The sequence below is a fragment of the Panthera pardus genome, unplaced genomic scaffold (assembly GCF_024362965.1).
Source record: "Panthera pardus isolate Hobbes unplaced genomic scaffold, ASM2436296v1 HiC_scaffold_18, whole genome shotgun sequence".
NCBI lineage: Eukaryota > Metazoa > Chordata > Mammalia > Carnivora > Felidae > Panthera > Panthera pardus.
Window position 1 is genome coordinate 28,123,303 of NW_026526743.1, and position 16,669 is coordinate 28,139,971.

The following is a 16,669-nucleotide window of genomic DNA, read 5'->3' on the forward strand; positions in this document are numbered from 1 at the left end:
CCTGGAGCCTGTTTCCGATTCTGTGTCTCCCTCTCTCTCTGCCCCTCCCACGTTCATGCTCTGTCTCTCTCTGTCCCAAAAATAAATAAAAAATGTTGAAAAAAAATTAAAAAAAAAAAACAAAAAAACAAAAAATAAATAAACTTAAAAAATTAAAAATTAAAAAAAATTCTAGTGGGAAAATCTGACGACACGCCCCACATTTGTCATGTCACTGCCAGTTACAGGGGAGGCAAGTTCAAGAGGGAAATCTCTCACCCTCAAACTGAAAATTGCCGGTGGGTTCTCAGCTCCAAACAGCGAACTTCAAGGCTAAGTTTTGAGATCTAATCTAGGAGTGTGTGGATGGAAATTCTTGCTGAACTACGGGTGAAAGTACAGCTGAAAAGCCACTTGCTAAGTTCTTACACAGCAGGAATGAGATGAAATGAGACCCTGGAAAATCAGAGCAATAATAAATCCTGGTTTGAAGAACAGTGTTTTCGTTTAGGAGAGACAACAAGTACAAAAAAATTTATAAGAACTTGCTTATCTAAACTGAGCCTCCTTTTCTGCATCTGTCAAGGGGGATCACCTTGATGATTACTTGGATAGGTCTGGGGATTCATTTATTTAAAAAAAATTTTTTTTAATGTTTATTTATTTTTGAGAGAGAGAGAGAGAGAGAGAGAGAGAGAGAGAGAGAGCATGAGCGGAGGAGGGGCAGAGGGAGAGGGAGACCCAGAATCCAAAAATCCGAAGCAGGCTCCAGGCTCTGAGCTGTCAGCACAGAGCCCGACGCGGGGCTCGAACTCACGATCTGTGAGATCATGACCTGAGTCGAGGTCAGATGCTCAACCGACTGAGCCACCTAGGCACCCCTGGGGATTCATTTAAACAATAAAGATAAGTCACCCCGGGGTGACTCAGTCAGTGAAGTGTCCAACTTCGGCTTAGGTCGTAATATCGCGGTTCATGAGTTCGAGCCCTGAGTCAGGCTCTGTGCTGACTGCTCAGAGCCTGGAGCCTGTTTCAGATTCTGGATCTCCCGCTCTCTCTACCCGCCCCCCTCAAAAATAAACATTAAAGGGTCCCCTGGGTGGCTCAGTTGGTTGAGTGTCTGACTTTGGCTCAAGTCATGATCTCACAGTTCATGAGTTCGGGCCCAAGTCGGGCTCTGTGCTGACAGCTCAGAGCCTAGAGCCTGCTTCGGATTCTGTCTTCCTCTCTGTGTGTTCCTCCCCCTGCTCACGCTCTGTCTCTCTCTCAAAAATAAAGATAAGTGCTGTCTTCGGCAGCACATATACTAAAATTGGAACGATACAGAGAAGATTAGCATGGCCCCTGCACAAGGTTGACAGGCAAATTCGTGAAGTGTTCTATGTTTTTTTGATCTGTCTAATCTGATACTAATAAAATATTGTTTTAATTACTGTAACTTTATAATAAATCTTGATATCTAGTACAGCAAGTCTCCCCACCTTGTTTTGTCTATTTAAATTGTCTTTGCTATTCTTATATGTTGGCATTTCTATTTTGAAATCATATTGCAAAATTCCACAGAAAAAAATTGGGGATTGTTTTGAAAGCAGAAGCAATCTGGAGAGAATTGAACACTTTTGCAATAATGAGTCTTCTACTTTAGAATCAAGATATATCTCTGTCTCTTTAGGACTTTAAAAATTTTACCACTATATTCTATTATACTCTGTTAGGAAGTTTTTCACAGATTTTGTTAAACTAATTCCTAGGAATCTGATATTTTGAATCTGTTATGAATGGTTTCTGTTCATAAAATTTATTTGCAAACTGCCACTTGAATTTAGAAATGCAGTTGATTTTTGTATGTGTCACCTTTGTTAATTTTACTTTGCTTAGTCATTTCATTCATATTATTTCCCATATTTAACATTTTAATTGCTCCTTGTTCCTCCCTGCACCTCACTTTCCTTCTGTCTTAAGATCACCCTTTAGTATTGCCTGTAGTGCTGATCCACTGGCAGCAAATCTTATCACTTTTCATGGTCTGAAAATGACTGTATTTAATCTTTTTTTTTTTCCAGTTTGTTTGTTTGAACTGGAATCCTAATAAAATCTATATACATGGTAATAAATAAATAAAAATAAATAAATAAATACAGAAAAAAATGTAAACATTAAAAAAATACAAATAAAGTTGTTATTAAACGACCTGCTTTTAAGAGGTAGAATGACATGAGCTTCTAGGAAGATCTTCCTGAGAGCAGTGTTTATACCAGCAAAAGATGGCCAGCTACCTACATGTCGCTTTCACAGGGGTATGGCTATATCACTACAGCCCTGTCTCCACGTGCAGTTCTGTGTGGAGTTAAAAAAGGAGGCAAGTAGTCACATGGACTAACACTGAGAGATGTCTAAGACTGTGGAGAAAAGAACATTACAGAAAAAAATGCTCACCTGTATTTTAAAAATACACTATATGATTTTATAAAGATATACATGTATATGGCTATAAGTGTGTGTGTGTGTGTGTGTGTGTGTGTGTGTGTTGATTTTTTTATTTATTATTTGTCTCCCCTACTCGATAGTAAGCTCTATAAAGGCAGGGACTGTGTTTTATATGTTTTGTTCACCACTAGACCCTCAGTGCCCTTAGTAGGGGCTCAGTAGTTATTTTTATTTACTTTTGTGTGTATGTGTATGTTCCTTTTCTTTGTGGTAAAATATATATAACATAAATTCACCATTTTAACCTTTTTAAAGTGTATTGTTCAGTGGCATCAAGGAAATTCACACTGTTGTGCAACTGTCACCACCATCCATTTCAAGAACTTTTTTCACTCTCCCCAACTGAAACTTTGTCCCCATTAAACATTAACTCCCCCCCCAGCCCTTGGCAACTACCATTCGACTCCCTTTCTCTATGAATTTAACTACTCCAGGTACCTCATGTAAGTGGAACCATATAATTGTTATTTTCCGACTGGCTTATTTCATTTAGCATTGTGTCTTCAAGGGGTACCTGGGGGGCTCAGTTGGTTGAGTGTCTGACTCTTGATTTCATCTCAGGTCATGATCCCAGGGTCGTGGGGTTGGGCTCTGTGCTGAGTGTGGAGCCTGCTTAAGATTCTCTCTGTCTCAAAACAAAACAAAACAAACAAAAACCATTATGTCTTGCAGGTTTATTTATGTCTTAGCATGCATCAGAATTTCCTTCCTTTTTAAGGCTGAATATTATTCCAGTGTGTGTGTGTGTGTGTGTGTGTGTGTGTGTGTGTGTGTGTGTGTGTGTGTGTTTATTTTCCTATACGGCTATCTCTAGCTATCTATATCTATGTTATCTATCTATCATCTATCTATCAAGAGACACACACCATATTTTGCTTACACATTCATCTGTTGATGGACACTTGGGTTGGTTCCACCCTGTGAATAATGGGGCTATGAAAGTATACATATATAATGAAGTCTCTGATGGCAATCCTTTTGGGTATATATCTAGAAATGGAATTGCAGGATCATAGGGTAGTTCTGTTGATGTTTTGAGGAACCTCCATACTGTTTTCCATAGCAGCTGCACCATCTCCTGTCCCCTCCAACAGTGCACAGAAGTTGTAGTTTCTTCATGTCTTTGCTGACATTTGTTATTTTATATGTTTTTTGAAATAACAGCCCCGAATGGGTGTGGTCAATAGTTATTTTCTGAATGAGCAAACAATATCTCTAAAATTAGAATAATTACTATTTATTGCATTGTATTTTATCTAAGGATATTGGGGTTATCAAAAGAATACTTTTGAGAGACACTTTTCGACAGCAAGAACATCGATGTCCATTTTATACAAGATATCTAGTAGGCCCTAGGGCAAAATATATTGTTAAATCCAAGTTGCTGTTTTAATTTAGATAAATAATGTCCATTGACAATGTCCATTTAATACAAAACTATACTAAAAGATCTTTAAATATCTAGTCCTATACAGTTTAATTTGTGGTGTGAAATTAGATATTTTTTAAGTATTTTTTAAAAATTTATTTATTTTGAGAGAGAAAGAGAGCACGTGCACATGCAATTTGGGGAGGGGCAGAGAGAGAGGGGGACAGAGGATCTGAAGCAGGCTCTTCACTGTCAGCGCGGAGCCTGATGCGGGGCTTGAACTAACGAATTGCAAGATCATGACCTGAGCCCAAGGTGGATGCGTAACCAACTGAGTCACCCAGGTGCCCTTGAAATTAAATATTTAAACACAATAAAAAGCAACATTCATCCTCAAGTAAATTACACATAGAATTACTGGATGAGTCAGCAATTCCACTCCCAGGTATATACCCAAAGGAACTGAAAACAGGTATTAAAATAAAAGCTTGTATGTGAATATTCATTACAGCATTATTCACAGTAGCCAAAACGAAACACCCCAAATGGCCATTAATGGATGACTGAAAAAACGAAATGCAGTATATTCATACAGTGAAATATTATTTAGCCATAAAAAGGAATAAAGTACTGGGGTGTCTGGGTGGCTCAGTTGGTTGAGTGCCCAATTCTTGAATGTTGGCCCAACTCATTCCAACTCGTGGGATCGAGCCCCATGTTGGGCTCTTTGCTGAGTGGGAAGCCTGCTTAAGATTCTCTCTCTCTCTCTAAAAATAAAAAAAAGGATTAAAAGGAATAAATTACTGACGCATGCTACAACATGGATGAACCTTGAAAACATTAATCTAAGTGAACGAAGTCAGGAACAAATGCCACATATTATATGATTATATTTATATGAAATATCCCAATAGGTGAATCTATAGAGACAGAAAGCAGATTAGTGGTTACCAAGGGCTGTGGGAGGGGAGGATGAGGAGTACCTGCCTCCCTGGAATGATGAAAATATTTGGAGCTTGATAGAGGTGATGGTTGCACAACATTGGGAATGAACTAAGTTCCACTGCATCATATCCTTCTCATTGGTTAAAATGGTGAAGCTTTGGCTATGTGAAATTTACCCCAATTTTTAAACAAAAGTCACATACCTCCACACAGCAGTGTAGGCAGGTGGAGTACACAGAGTACAGAAGGGTAGAAGGGACAGCCCCTCCCCGCCATGCTCCAAGTCCCCCATTACCTCTGAGGTAATGACTCTCAATGGTTTCTTACAAATCCTTCCAGAAAATATTGGTGCTTAAGCTTTTTTGTTGTTTTAATAGAAATTGGATCATATTCTATACACTGCTCTGCACCTTGCTTTTTCCACTTAATGATGTATTAGTGATTTCTCTATGTCAACATGTTTAGTGCTGGTTCATTTATTTTAACAGGTGCATAGTAATATTTTATTGACTGAATGTACCTTAATTTGTTTAACTAGCCCCCTCCTGATGTATGCTTATGTTGGCTACTGCACACAAAGCAACTTTGGAAGATTCTTATTCAGAGATCTTTGTGCACACATGCAAACATGTAAGATAAATTTCTTTTTTAAAAAAAATATTTATTTATTTTGAGAGAGAGAAAGAGCACAACCAGGGATGGGGCAGAAAGAGAGGGAGAAAGAGAATCCCAAACAGGCGCCACACTGTCAGCACTGAGCCTGATGCGGGGCTTGAACTCACAAAACTGTGAGTTCACAACCTGAGCTGAAATCAAGAGTCAGACTCTTAACCAACGGAACCATCCAGGTGCCCCACATAAGATAAATTTCTAAAAGTAGATTTGTTGGGTGCTGGGGACTCTATTTGTGACCTCCTTCTCCATTCATATGTTGAAGCTCTAACCCCTAATGTGACTCTACTTGGAGACAGAGCCTTTAGGGAGGTAATTAAAGTTAAATGAAGTCATAGGGTAGAGCCCTAATCCAATATGACTGCTGTTCTTACAAGAAGGGAAGAGATGCCTGAGCTCTCTCTCTTTCTGCATGTGCACATGTAAGGGCACAGGGAGAAGATGCCACTTTCAAGCCAGGAAGAGAGGTCTCACCAGAAACCAACCTTGATGGCATCTTGATCTTGGTCTTCCAGCCTCCAAAACTGTGAGAAAATGCATTTCTGTTGTTGAAACCACTCGGTCTCTGGTTTTCTGTTACGGCAGCTGGAGCCAAGTTAATACACTGGGTCAAAGGATATCCACATTTTATATTTGATAGATAGGACCAAGATAGTCCTCTAAAGCTTTTTCTCCACTTTATTTTTCCATGGACAGTGAAAAAGACTAGTTTCTCCCATACCCTCACCAGCACTGGGTATTATTATACTGTTTAATCTTTGACAATCTGAGAAACACAGATTTTTGTGTATTGTAATTCAAATGGGTGCTTGAAGTTGAGATTTTTCCAAATGTGTGTGTGACTTCTAATGAGTGAAGTTTTTATCTTCCTACTCCAACCCTGGAAGCACATTATACGGTATCACATGAAGGCGGGTCCAACTCCACAGGGACATTTCAAGAAACTTTCTTATGCACTTTCCTTTTTTCTTGCTTCTTGCATATTTTATGAGTTGGAATGGCTACAAAAGAAATAAAAGTAAGAGAACATTATTTAGGGGTTTCTCATATTTGATAGTAAGATATGGAATTCCTAGTGATTTGGGAAAATCATATAGTATTATAGGTCATATAGTACTATATAGATAAGCATAATCCTCCATTGGAGTCAAATTTTCTCAGCTTCCTGATGGCAGTGAAATGGATTTGAACAGTTTTAGAACAGAAGTGGTTGCTACACGTGAATGCAGCACTATTACAAATAGGGATGGGAGGGATGTGCACTTTTTGCACTTTGAAATATATTGAGCCAGATCATTTCCCTGATCATTCTTTCCTCCTTCTTACCCCTTGGGAGTCCAAAGATGTGCCACCAGGACACATCTTTATACCCCAGTGTTAAATGATGGTGGAATAGGGGCGCCTGGGCGGCTCAGTCGGTTGAGCGACCGACTTTGGCTCAGGTCATGATCTCACGGTTTGTGAGTTTGAGCCCCGCGTCGGGCTCTGTGCTGCCAGCTCAGAGCCTGGAGCCTGCTTCGGATTCTGTGTCTCCCTCTCTCTCTGACCCTCCCCCACTCATGCTCTGTCTCTCTCTGCCTCAGAAATAAACATTAAAAAAAACTAAAAAAAAAAATGATGGTGGAATGAATGAATGAATGAATGGCAAAGACACCAATTAGTTAAAGTATCCGAATGTTTCCTAGGAAGGATGTTATTTTGGCCAAGAGGCTGAGTGCAGCTTTTGATCTTTACAGTATTCAAAGTTATGACCTTGCAGCCACAAGCAAGATGTGTGGCTTGAACAGATTGAATAAGCTGATACAGCTTTTGTCACCTGTGAGAAATTGTAATCTTTTACACACACACGCCCGCACACACACACACACACACACATGCACATACAACTAATTATGATTTAAAAAGCTAGATAGAAATGCTATCTTATAACTCACTGCTTTTTAGCCATCAATTCACAGATGTTGATTAATCATTGAACATTCATTCTGGTTGTGTGTTTTCAGGTCCAGTGTTCGAACTTTGAACGAGGTCAATAATCTTGTGTTGCTGTGGCCACAGTCCCTCACAATGACTGAGAATGAATAACCGAGTCTCAAATATTCCCTCCAGACTTGGGATACATGACTTGCATTATATTGTAAATGTGTTATATAGACTAGTTTCAAAGCAGACCAGGGCAACAAATTTGAAACTGTTCCACTAACCGGATGTGGCAGTGGTTTTTTTTTGTTTGTTTGTTTTGTTTTGTTTTGTTTTGTTTTTGATAGGTGGTAACCTCAGCAGCTTCCATTTGTGGCATATGGTGTGTGACCTCCCAGAGGTCTGTGCTTTATTCTCTGACTCACTTTTCCTTGCCGTGCAATGGGTCCTGTCCATTTGTTCTCAGCCTGCAAATTTTCAGTTGGCTTTTTTTCACTTCCACCAAACAAATACAGAAATTGCCCCTTACTATTTGGCTGCATTTTTCAAAGCCTATTAGACTGTCCAAAGACTTCAGGGTAACTCTGTAACTTAAATTATCCAATTTTTTTCTCGAATGAAATGTCTTTTGGGCTAGATATACAATAAGGGAAAAGCTTGGCACCCTGTGTCGTGCATTTTACCTTAGAAAAGGCCCCTGTGGCTTGACTTACATATGTCCAGAAATAAAATTTGCCTTTCTGCTGCCTTTTGAGGCAATCAAAGCATGATGTACATGTTCCAAACATACTCAATTCTGTCTGTAGCAATTCTTGTGGTGAAGATGCTTGCCACAAAACGTCCTGGAGGGGAATCAGGTGGAAATGAATAATAGAGTAGGTGGTGCTTGGACAGGGAGGGCAGAGCACCAGTTACGCGGGTGAGTGCTGAAGAAGTGATTTTATTTTGGAAATCATTAAAATGTGAAGTCATGTGTTGTATGCATCTATGTGTTTAAGTAATACAAATGTTGAAACCAAGAAGACAGCCCCAATAGTCTCCGAATTGCCTCTTGGGTCATTCTTCCCTTGTTTTAAAGAATAGCGTGTGATCTCAGCTAAATAGTTCTATGGGCTCATCCTGTGAAACCCCTGAGGTCTGACAGCCTTCCTTCCTTCATTCTTTCCCCTCTCCTATTGCTGGCAGTTTTCTTCCTGGGGTGGCTGATGAATCTGTGGTTCACACCCACACTCATTAGCCAATAACTCAAATGGTTACTTGGCCATATCCTTAATGTTCTCATTTTTTGCAATATGGCGAGGCAGAAAATTTTCCAAATCATGAAGTTCTACTTCCTTTTAGCTTAACAATTCTATCTTCAAGTCATTTCTTTCTTCTTGGATTTTACTATAAGCAGCCAGGTGGAGCCAAGCCACACCTTCAACCCTTTTTTTAGAAATTGCTTCAGTTAAATATCCAGTTTCATTGCCTGCAATTTCTACCTTCCACAAAACTCTAGAAGACAAACACAGTTCAACCATGTCTCTGCCACTTTATAGCAAGGAACGCCTTTCCTCCAGTTTCCAGTAAGACGTTCCTTATTTCCATGTGAGACCTCATCAGAATGGCCTTTACTGCCCATATTTCTACCAACATACTGCTCCTGACCACTTAGGGATTCCTTAAGACGACTGAGGCTTTCTCTACAGTTCTCATCTTCTTTTTCTGAGCTCTCACCAGAATTACTTTTATTTATTTTTATTTTATTCATCTTTTATTTTTTTCAGAGAGAAACAGGGACAGAGTGCGAGTGGAGGAGGAACAGAGAGAGAGAGGGAGACACAGAATCCGAAGCAGGATCCAGGCTCTGAGCTGTCAGCATAGAGACCAACATGGGGCTTGAACCCATGAACCATTAGATCATGACCTGAGCCAAACTCGGATGCTCAACTGACTGAGCTACCCAGGCGTCCCTCACCAGAATTACTTTTAAAGATATATTCATGGGGCACCTGGCTGGCTCAGTCGGTATAGTGTGTGACATTAGATCTTGGGGTTGTAAGTTTGAGCCCCATGTTGGGAGTAGAGATTTCTTAACAATAAAATCTTACAAATAAAGAAATAAAGGTCTGTTTGTGCCGTGTAGGCTTTTTCCAGCATGAACTTCCAAACTTCATTCTCTACCCCATTACCCAGTTCCAAAGCCACTTCTGCATTTTTAGGCATTTGTTACAGGAGAACCCCCACTTCTCATTTTCATATATATGACCTATTTGGATTTGTTGTACAATATATACCCATATGTAGAGATTTATATGGAGATTTATTATGAGGAATTGGCTCATACAGATACGGAGGCTACGAAGTCCCACAGTCTGCTATCTGCAAGCTGGAGACCCAGTCAAACCAGTGGTATGGAGTGGTATGGAGTCTGAGTCTGAAGGCCTGAGAACCAAGGGTGCCAGCAGTGTAAATATTGCTCAGAGGGCTAGAGAAGATGACATGAAATGTCCTAGTTCAATCAGCAAGGCAAGAAAAAAGGGACAAATTCTTTCCTCTATCTTTTGCTTCATTTGGGCCCTCAACTGATAGGATAAGGTCCACCCACATGGGGGAGGACCATCTACATCACCAAATCCACCCATTCAAATGCTAATTTCTTCCAGGGCCATCCTTGCAGACACACCTGGAAAAAATGTTTAATCTGGGCACTCAATGGGCAGTCAAGTTGATACATTAATTAATAATCATACCAAATAACTTTTTGGAGGAGAAGGTCTGGACTGCATTTCAAGTTATGTATGTTCTAGCAAGAGAATATTCTGGAGTGAGATTTTGATGGTTAGTAAGAGCCTTTGTCTTTAGAAATGGAATTTCTCTGCTTCGGCTACTCAATGACAATTGACAAAAGCAGTTGTGGGTGACTACCTTCTTAGGCAAGACCACCTTATCCCCCTTATTCTCTCTTTCCCACAGCAGTGATATGTTAAAAAGAAATGGTAGAATGCAAAGGGTTGTTTGAGTGCTGGATCTTGGCTGAGTTTCTGGGCTTCCTCTCTGGAGAATGGCTGTCCAGGGACAGCCTGCTTTGCAAGCTCATGGCCAAGGATGCTATTTCCCGTACAATAGGAAAGATGGTTGAAGGAGCTGCCTTACCAGCCTTGTATAAACTTGAATCTGGAAAATGTCTGGAATTTTTTACAGATTGGTCAGAAATTCTGGCAGTTTTTGTTTTGTTTTTAGTTGCCATTAGGCTAGGCAAGCAATTCTCTGTGGGTGCTTTAGCACTGCCATGGTCAAATTCTATAGAAACACCAACCAAAATGGAGGTTATCCAGAAAAGGCAAATCTATAGAAATAGAAAGTAGATTAATATTTGCCTGGGCATGGGGTTGGGAAAATGGATTGACTACAAATGAGCCCTACCAATCTTTTTGGGGTTGGAAACATTCCAAGATCAGATTGTGGCAATGGCTGCATAGATCTGTAAATTCACTAAAATGATTCATTAAATTGTACACTTCAAATGGGTGAATTTTAGAATATAGAAATTATACTATAAAGCTCTTAAACACACACACACACATACACATACACACACTCCAGAGATCATAGGATGGCACAGAACTTGAGCAATTTTGTTTCTAAGGAATAGAAGAGATTCTGACTGGGGCACCTGGGTGGCTCAGTTGGTCAAGCATCTGACTCTTGGTTTTTGGCTCAGGTCATGATCTCACCATTCCTGGGTTTGAGCCCCACATCGGGCTCCACGTTGGGCTCGGGGCTGTCAGCAAGGAGCCTACTTGGGATTCTCTCTCTCCCTCTCTCCGCACCTCTCCCCTCCTCCCCTCCCCTCCCCCTCCTCCCCCACGTCCAAAAAAAAAAAAAAAAAAACTTAAAAAAAAGAAGAAATTTTGACTGGAACAAGACACGGGCTTCCACATTGGCTATTATTTTGAAATGTCATTGAAACAGATTCTCCTACTTGAAATCCTATTTGTATTCATGAAGGAGAAAAAAAACATGGTACAATGATGTATATTGTGTGCAAAAGGGGAAAGTTCGTAAATGGGGCCTAAGCCCGATTATTAACACCTGGAGCAAATACGTCATAGCCCAAACACTGAAGATACTAATAATTTATGACTTACTATTCATGGTTCTTGTTAACTCTGAAGTAATATAGTCACGTACTGCCTAAGATTTAATTATAATGACAATTATTAATAATACCGTGCAGTAGTATGTGTGTGAAATTTCCCTTCAGTTTTATCCAAGTTGATAAATCAATGAAGTCATATTTAAATTTGCTTGATAACTGGCTTTCTTCTCATTTTTCCACTCAGTTTTGACTCTGCAGAAACTTAATGTTTCAGTGAATCTTTCAAGTTGAAACCATCGACTCAACATTTTCCCCCCTAAGAATAAGAATACTGAGAATGAATAGGACATTAGATTATGGAGCAAAATGTCTGGGTTTGTGATAGCTGTGTTTTTTTGGCTCATCAATTTAATGCAGATGGTTTTAAAGACTGTAATAAGTGTCTGTTCTTTTGTTCTAAATAGCAAAATGAAAAGGTTGAGTAATCAAAATTTATTATTGAAATTAGTGTAGTCTATCTCTTTGGATGCAGTTGTAGATTATTTTGAGACAAAACACTGCAGATTTGTTGGGGGAAATGAATACATTTTTGTGTATATAATATTCCCTTCTGTTTTACTTTAAACTGGATGATTTTTGAGGAAACTTCCGCAAGAGATACTTTATAATTCTATACCATGGTACACATTCAACATTCATTACAATTTTATAGCATGGCATACATTCAACACTCAATTACATTTCCTTGCCATCTTGCACACAAAGTACATACCTGCCTCAGGGCCTTTGCACTTGTTATTCTCGCTGCCTGATGGATCATTCCCTAGATGGTCATGGCCCACTGCCTCATTTAAGTCCCTGCTCAAATATCACTTCCTCAGAGCAGCCTTCCCTGATTAGCCTATCTAAAAATAGCACACTGTCACTATCCCTTTTGCTGGCTTTCTTTTTCTTCATAGCACTTATCCACTGTCTGACTTTATATGTGCTTGCCTTCCCACTAGAAAGTAAAGTCCATGAAAGCAGGAACCTCATCAGTATTGTTCATTGCTGTATCCCCAGCACTGGTACATAATTTGCTCAAGACATATTTGTTGGAATTAATTGAATAAATTGCAGTTTGACTTTAGATATTTACCTTTTTTTCCTCCATAACCAGACAGTAAATTCATGGAAGGCAGCCAAAGACCCTGGTTGCTTTTTGATCCTCTCTAAAGCAATTAGCTCAGTTCTGCATGGATGATAGACATTCAACCAAGATTTACTGAATGAATGCCCTGAAACATGGATGTGTTGTTATGGGGCTAACCAGTCAGCATTCCCTGCAGGTGAACAAACAGTAATGTCTTGCCTCTCAGCCCACACTTCACAAGGTTCTTTTATTTATATTAACTCATTTGATCATTTTGCCAAAACTTTAGTAGTTCTTGAGGTTTGTCTAAAGAAATGAGCTTTCAGATATAACAAATATTAATTTCTGACATGAACACTTTGAATACTTTTTTGCTTAGATATCAGTGGCATTTAATGTGTTCTTGGATGCCTGAAAAAATATTTTTAAAGACTGAATAATGCTTAAAATAAACAAATAAATAAAAATAAAAACAGCTATCTTGTCATGTAACATGTGCAGGGAGAGATTTTTGGAAATGTTTAACAAAGTCTTCAAGGTGATTATATCTAGACAGTGGGACCTTGATAATGCTTACTTTTTTCAGCTTTTCATTTTTCTTGGTTGATTTTTTTTTTCAATATATGAAATTTATTGTCAAATTGGTTTCCATACAACACCCTGTGCTCATCCCAAAAGGAGCCCTCCTCAATACCCATCACCCACCCTCCCCTCCCTCCCACCCCCATCAACCCTCAGTTTGTTCTCAGTTTTTAACAGTCTCTTATGCTTTGGCTCTCTCCCACTCTAACCTCTTTTTTTTTTTTTTTTTCCCTTCCCCTCCTCCATGGGTTTCTGTTAAGTTTCTCAGGATCCACATAAGAGTGAAAACATATGGTATCTGTCTTTCTCTGTATGGCTTATTTCACTTAGCATCACACTCTCCAGTTCCATCCACGTTGCTACAAAGGGCCATATTTCGTTCTTTCTCATTGCCATGTAGTACTCCATTGTGTATATAAACCACAATTTCTTTATCCATTCATCAGTTGATGGACATTTAGGCTCTTTCCATAATTTAGCTATTGTAGAGAGTGCTGCTATAAACATTGGGGTGCAAGTGCCCCTATGCATCAGTACTCCTGCATCCCCTGGGTAAATTCCTAGCAGTGCTACTGCTGGGTCATAGGGTAGGTCTATTTTTAATTTTCTGAGGAACCTCCACACTGCTTTCCAGAGTGGCTGCATTCTTGGTTGATTTTTAAAACAAATTTGAAGTTGTCAAAATAAACCTGTTTCTAAAATGCTTTATTTTTATATAATTTGTCAGTAGGTATAGCCTAAAAAGTACCACTACTTATTTTCCTGGCTTTGTAATTCACAGTATACAGCAAATTTCATTCTGAGAACACTTTTAATACTGGTATGTAGTAAATCAACAACCAATAAGATGAACCAAAGTTCTTTAGGGTTTTTTGGAGGGGTATGTTATTCTCTCAGCAAGAAAAACGGTAGAGCAGTGCTTTATAATTTGACAAATATTTTTTCATCTTTGCCCAAAACTACAACAACAACAGTCAACAACAACAATAAAAACTTTCCAGGATATTGGGGGGCACCTGTCTGGCTCAGTCAGTTAAGAGCCCTACTTGGGTCATGATCTCATGGCTCCTGAGTTCGAGCCCTGTGTTGGGCTTTGTGCTGACAGCTCAGAGCCTAGAGCCTGCTTCAGATTCCGTGTCTCCCTCTCTCTCTCCTCCTCCTCCCCCACTCACCCTGTCTCTTAAAAATAAATAAACGTTAAAAAATTTTAACAAACAACTTTCCAGGATATTGAGCTTCCAAAATAGAAGGTCAAAATCAGGCATCAGGGACTCCTTCTGACTTTGGACCAACCTCAGAGGGCACACAGGAAACATGCTCACTTATTTTTTCTCAATATTTAAAATACTTAAAATTCCCTTTTCCTTGTAGTTTTTACCACAGGAATTGGGAAGACATGCAAATAACCACTTTGTGGAAAATCTCTACTGATGCCAACGATATTGGGCTTAAAAGGTTTGGGGGTTGTTTTTTTTTAAGTTAATTCTGAACCGAGGAGAGCTTTCTATGGCTGCCGGTGCACCTGATGGCAAGTGAGAATTCTTTACACGCCGAGCAGCTTGTGTGCCAATCTCCATGCCTGTGCAGCTGTGCGCGCTTCTGTGTGCGTTATGTGTGCAGAACGGGTTTTGGGTGTGTGACGGTGGTTCTGAGCCCCTGGCTTACAGACCCAACGAAGATGCGCGTACATCCATGCGGGCTGGCGCAGGTCTCTCCAGTCTAAGCTAGGGCGGGGGATGCTCCGCCAGGGCCTGGGGTGCTGTACGCATGGCGCGGGGACCGGTGGGGGAGCCCGCGCAGCCCGCGTCCACGCAGGGTCCCGAGCACATGCTCGGGAGTGGGGCGCATCTTCTCCCCTCCCCCCGCCCATGCCCGAACCCGACTTGGAGCGGAGTTCTCGAGAGGGTCGCGAGAGCGTTGGGGGGGGCGGGTACCGGAGGCCCTGGGTGGGGGAGGGGACGACGAGGGGGCGGTGCCTCCCACAATCCATTCCCTGCGGAGCCGGGGTCCGTCCGGCCTCGCCCGGTCTCAGGGACCGGGAAACCCAGACCGAGGGCGGCGCACGCTTCACGGGCGCCTAAACGTCCAGGTACGAGCGGCCCCTTCCTCAGGAGCTACGGGGACGGTTGAGTCGGGCGGTTGCAACCCCCGCCACGCCGCACCACGGCCTCTGTGACGCACGCCGCGGCCGCCGGGGCTAGCCGGGCGGCGCGGCTCGGCGCGGCGCGGCGCGGCGGGGGCGGGGGCGGGGCGGGGCGGGGGGTGGGCGGAGCGGGCGGGGCGGGGCGGGCGGAGGCCCCGCCCCGGGGCCGGAGGAGCGAGGACGCTACGGAGCAGGCGCGTCCTGCCGCCGCCGCCGCCGCCGCTGCTGCCGCCGCCGCCGCCGCCGCCGCCGCCGCCGCCGCTGCCGCTTGCCCTACTCCAGAGCCGCCGCCGCCATTTGCACGGGGACCCCAGTGACAGGGGCTCGGCGGAGGGGCGGAGGGAGGGGGGTGGGCCCGCGGAGCCCCCGAGGGCGGGAGCGACGCCGCCGGCGCCGGCCGGGCTCCCTGCGCGACCGCGCCGCCCGCGGCGGGCCCCGAGCAGCAGTAGCAGCAGCAGCAGCAGCAGCAGCAGCCGCCGAGGCCGGGCGTGCGCCTGAGGCGCGGCGGCGGCGGCGGCCCTGCGGACGGCCGGGAGGGGCGGGGGCAGCGGCCGCCGCCGTTTGATGGATCCGAGGATCGCCTGGTTCCAGCCAGAGCAGCTCGGACCGTCCAACAGTCTGTGGATGCAGATCTGGGAGACGACCCAGGGGCTGAGGAACCTCTACTTCAACCACCACTGTCACAGCAGCGGCGGCGCGAGCGGCGGCGGCGGCAGCAGCACGGCCACCGGCGGGAGCGGCAGCAGCACCGGCAGTCCGGGCGGCGCGGCCCCGGCCCCGGCCCCGGCCCAGGCCGGCATGTACCGCTCCGGGGAGCGCCTGCTGGGCGGCCACGCGCAGTCCGCGGAGCAGCGGGACTTCCTGCCCCTGGAGACGACCAACAACAACAACAACCACCACCAGCCCGCGGCCTGGGCCCGCCGGGCTGCCGCGGGCTCCTCGGCGTCCCCGTCCCCCTCCGTGTCCTCGTCCCCACACTCCTCCGCCGCCGTCCCCGCCGCGGAGCCCGCGGACCCGGCCTCGGGCAGCAGCAACAAGAGGAAGCGCGACAATAAGGCCAGCACCTACGGACTCAACTACAGCCTGCTGCAGCCCAGCGGAGGGCGGGCCGCGGGGGGCGGCCGGGCCGACGGCAGCGGGGGCGTGTACAGCGGGACCCCGTGGAAGCGGAGGAACTACAACCAGGGAGTCGTGGGGTGAGTGGTAGCCCTGCGGCCTGGTGGCCTGGCCCTTGCATACGCGCATCCGGGCACACGCCCACAGAAGGTGGATTAGGGGGAGCCTGGGCGAGGCCACCCCTCTTGGCCTGCCTTCGTTGCTGCTTCTGAGGGGGCTGATGGCCAGCCATCCCTCCATCCC

General features: G+C 43.5%; 2 protein-coding genes and 1 non-coding gene across 8 annotated transcripts in view; all 3 read left to right on the plus strand.

Annotated features, from left to right (window-relative positions):
- HEATR3 (HEAT repeat containing 3) overlaps positions 1–13,058 on the plus strand; it is a 69,114-nt gene extending 56,056 nt beyond the window's left edge. For all 4 annotated transcript variants that reach the window (XM_019455992.2, XM_053906081.1, XM_019455995.2 and 1 more), the window contains one exon: positions 11,698–13,058. In XM_019455992.2, the coding sequence (XP_019311537.2) occupies positions 11,698–11,703 (6 nt within the window). In that variant the 3' untranslated portion in view covers positions 11,704–13,058. The remainder of the gene's footprint in view (positions 1–11,697) is intronic.
- LOC128778111 (U6 spliceosomal RNA) lies at positions 1,262–1,368 on the plus strand. The gene has a single exon (XR_008423485.1). It is a non-coding gene; the product is annotated as a U6 spliceosomal RNA (small nuclear RNA).
- Positions 13,059–15,608: 2,550 nt separating the features above from the next.
- TENT4B (terminal nucleotidyltransferase 4B) overlaps positions 15,609–16,669 on the plus strand; it is a 76,307-nt gene continuing 75,246 nt past the window's right edge. The window contains exon 1 of one of the 3 annotated variants that reach the window (XM_019455990.2): positions 15,609–16,506. In XM_019455990.2, the coding sequence (XP_019311535.2) occupies positions 15,875–16,506 (632 nt within the window). In that variant the 5' untranslated portion in view covers positions 15,609–15,874. The remainder of the gene's footprint in view (positions 16,507–16,669) is intronic. The other 2 variants (XM_019455989.2, XM_019455987.2) reach the window with 2 other exon arrangements.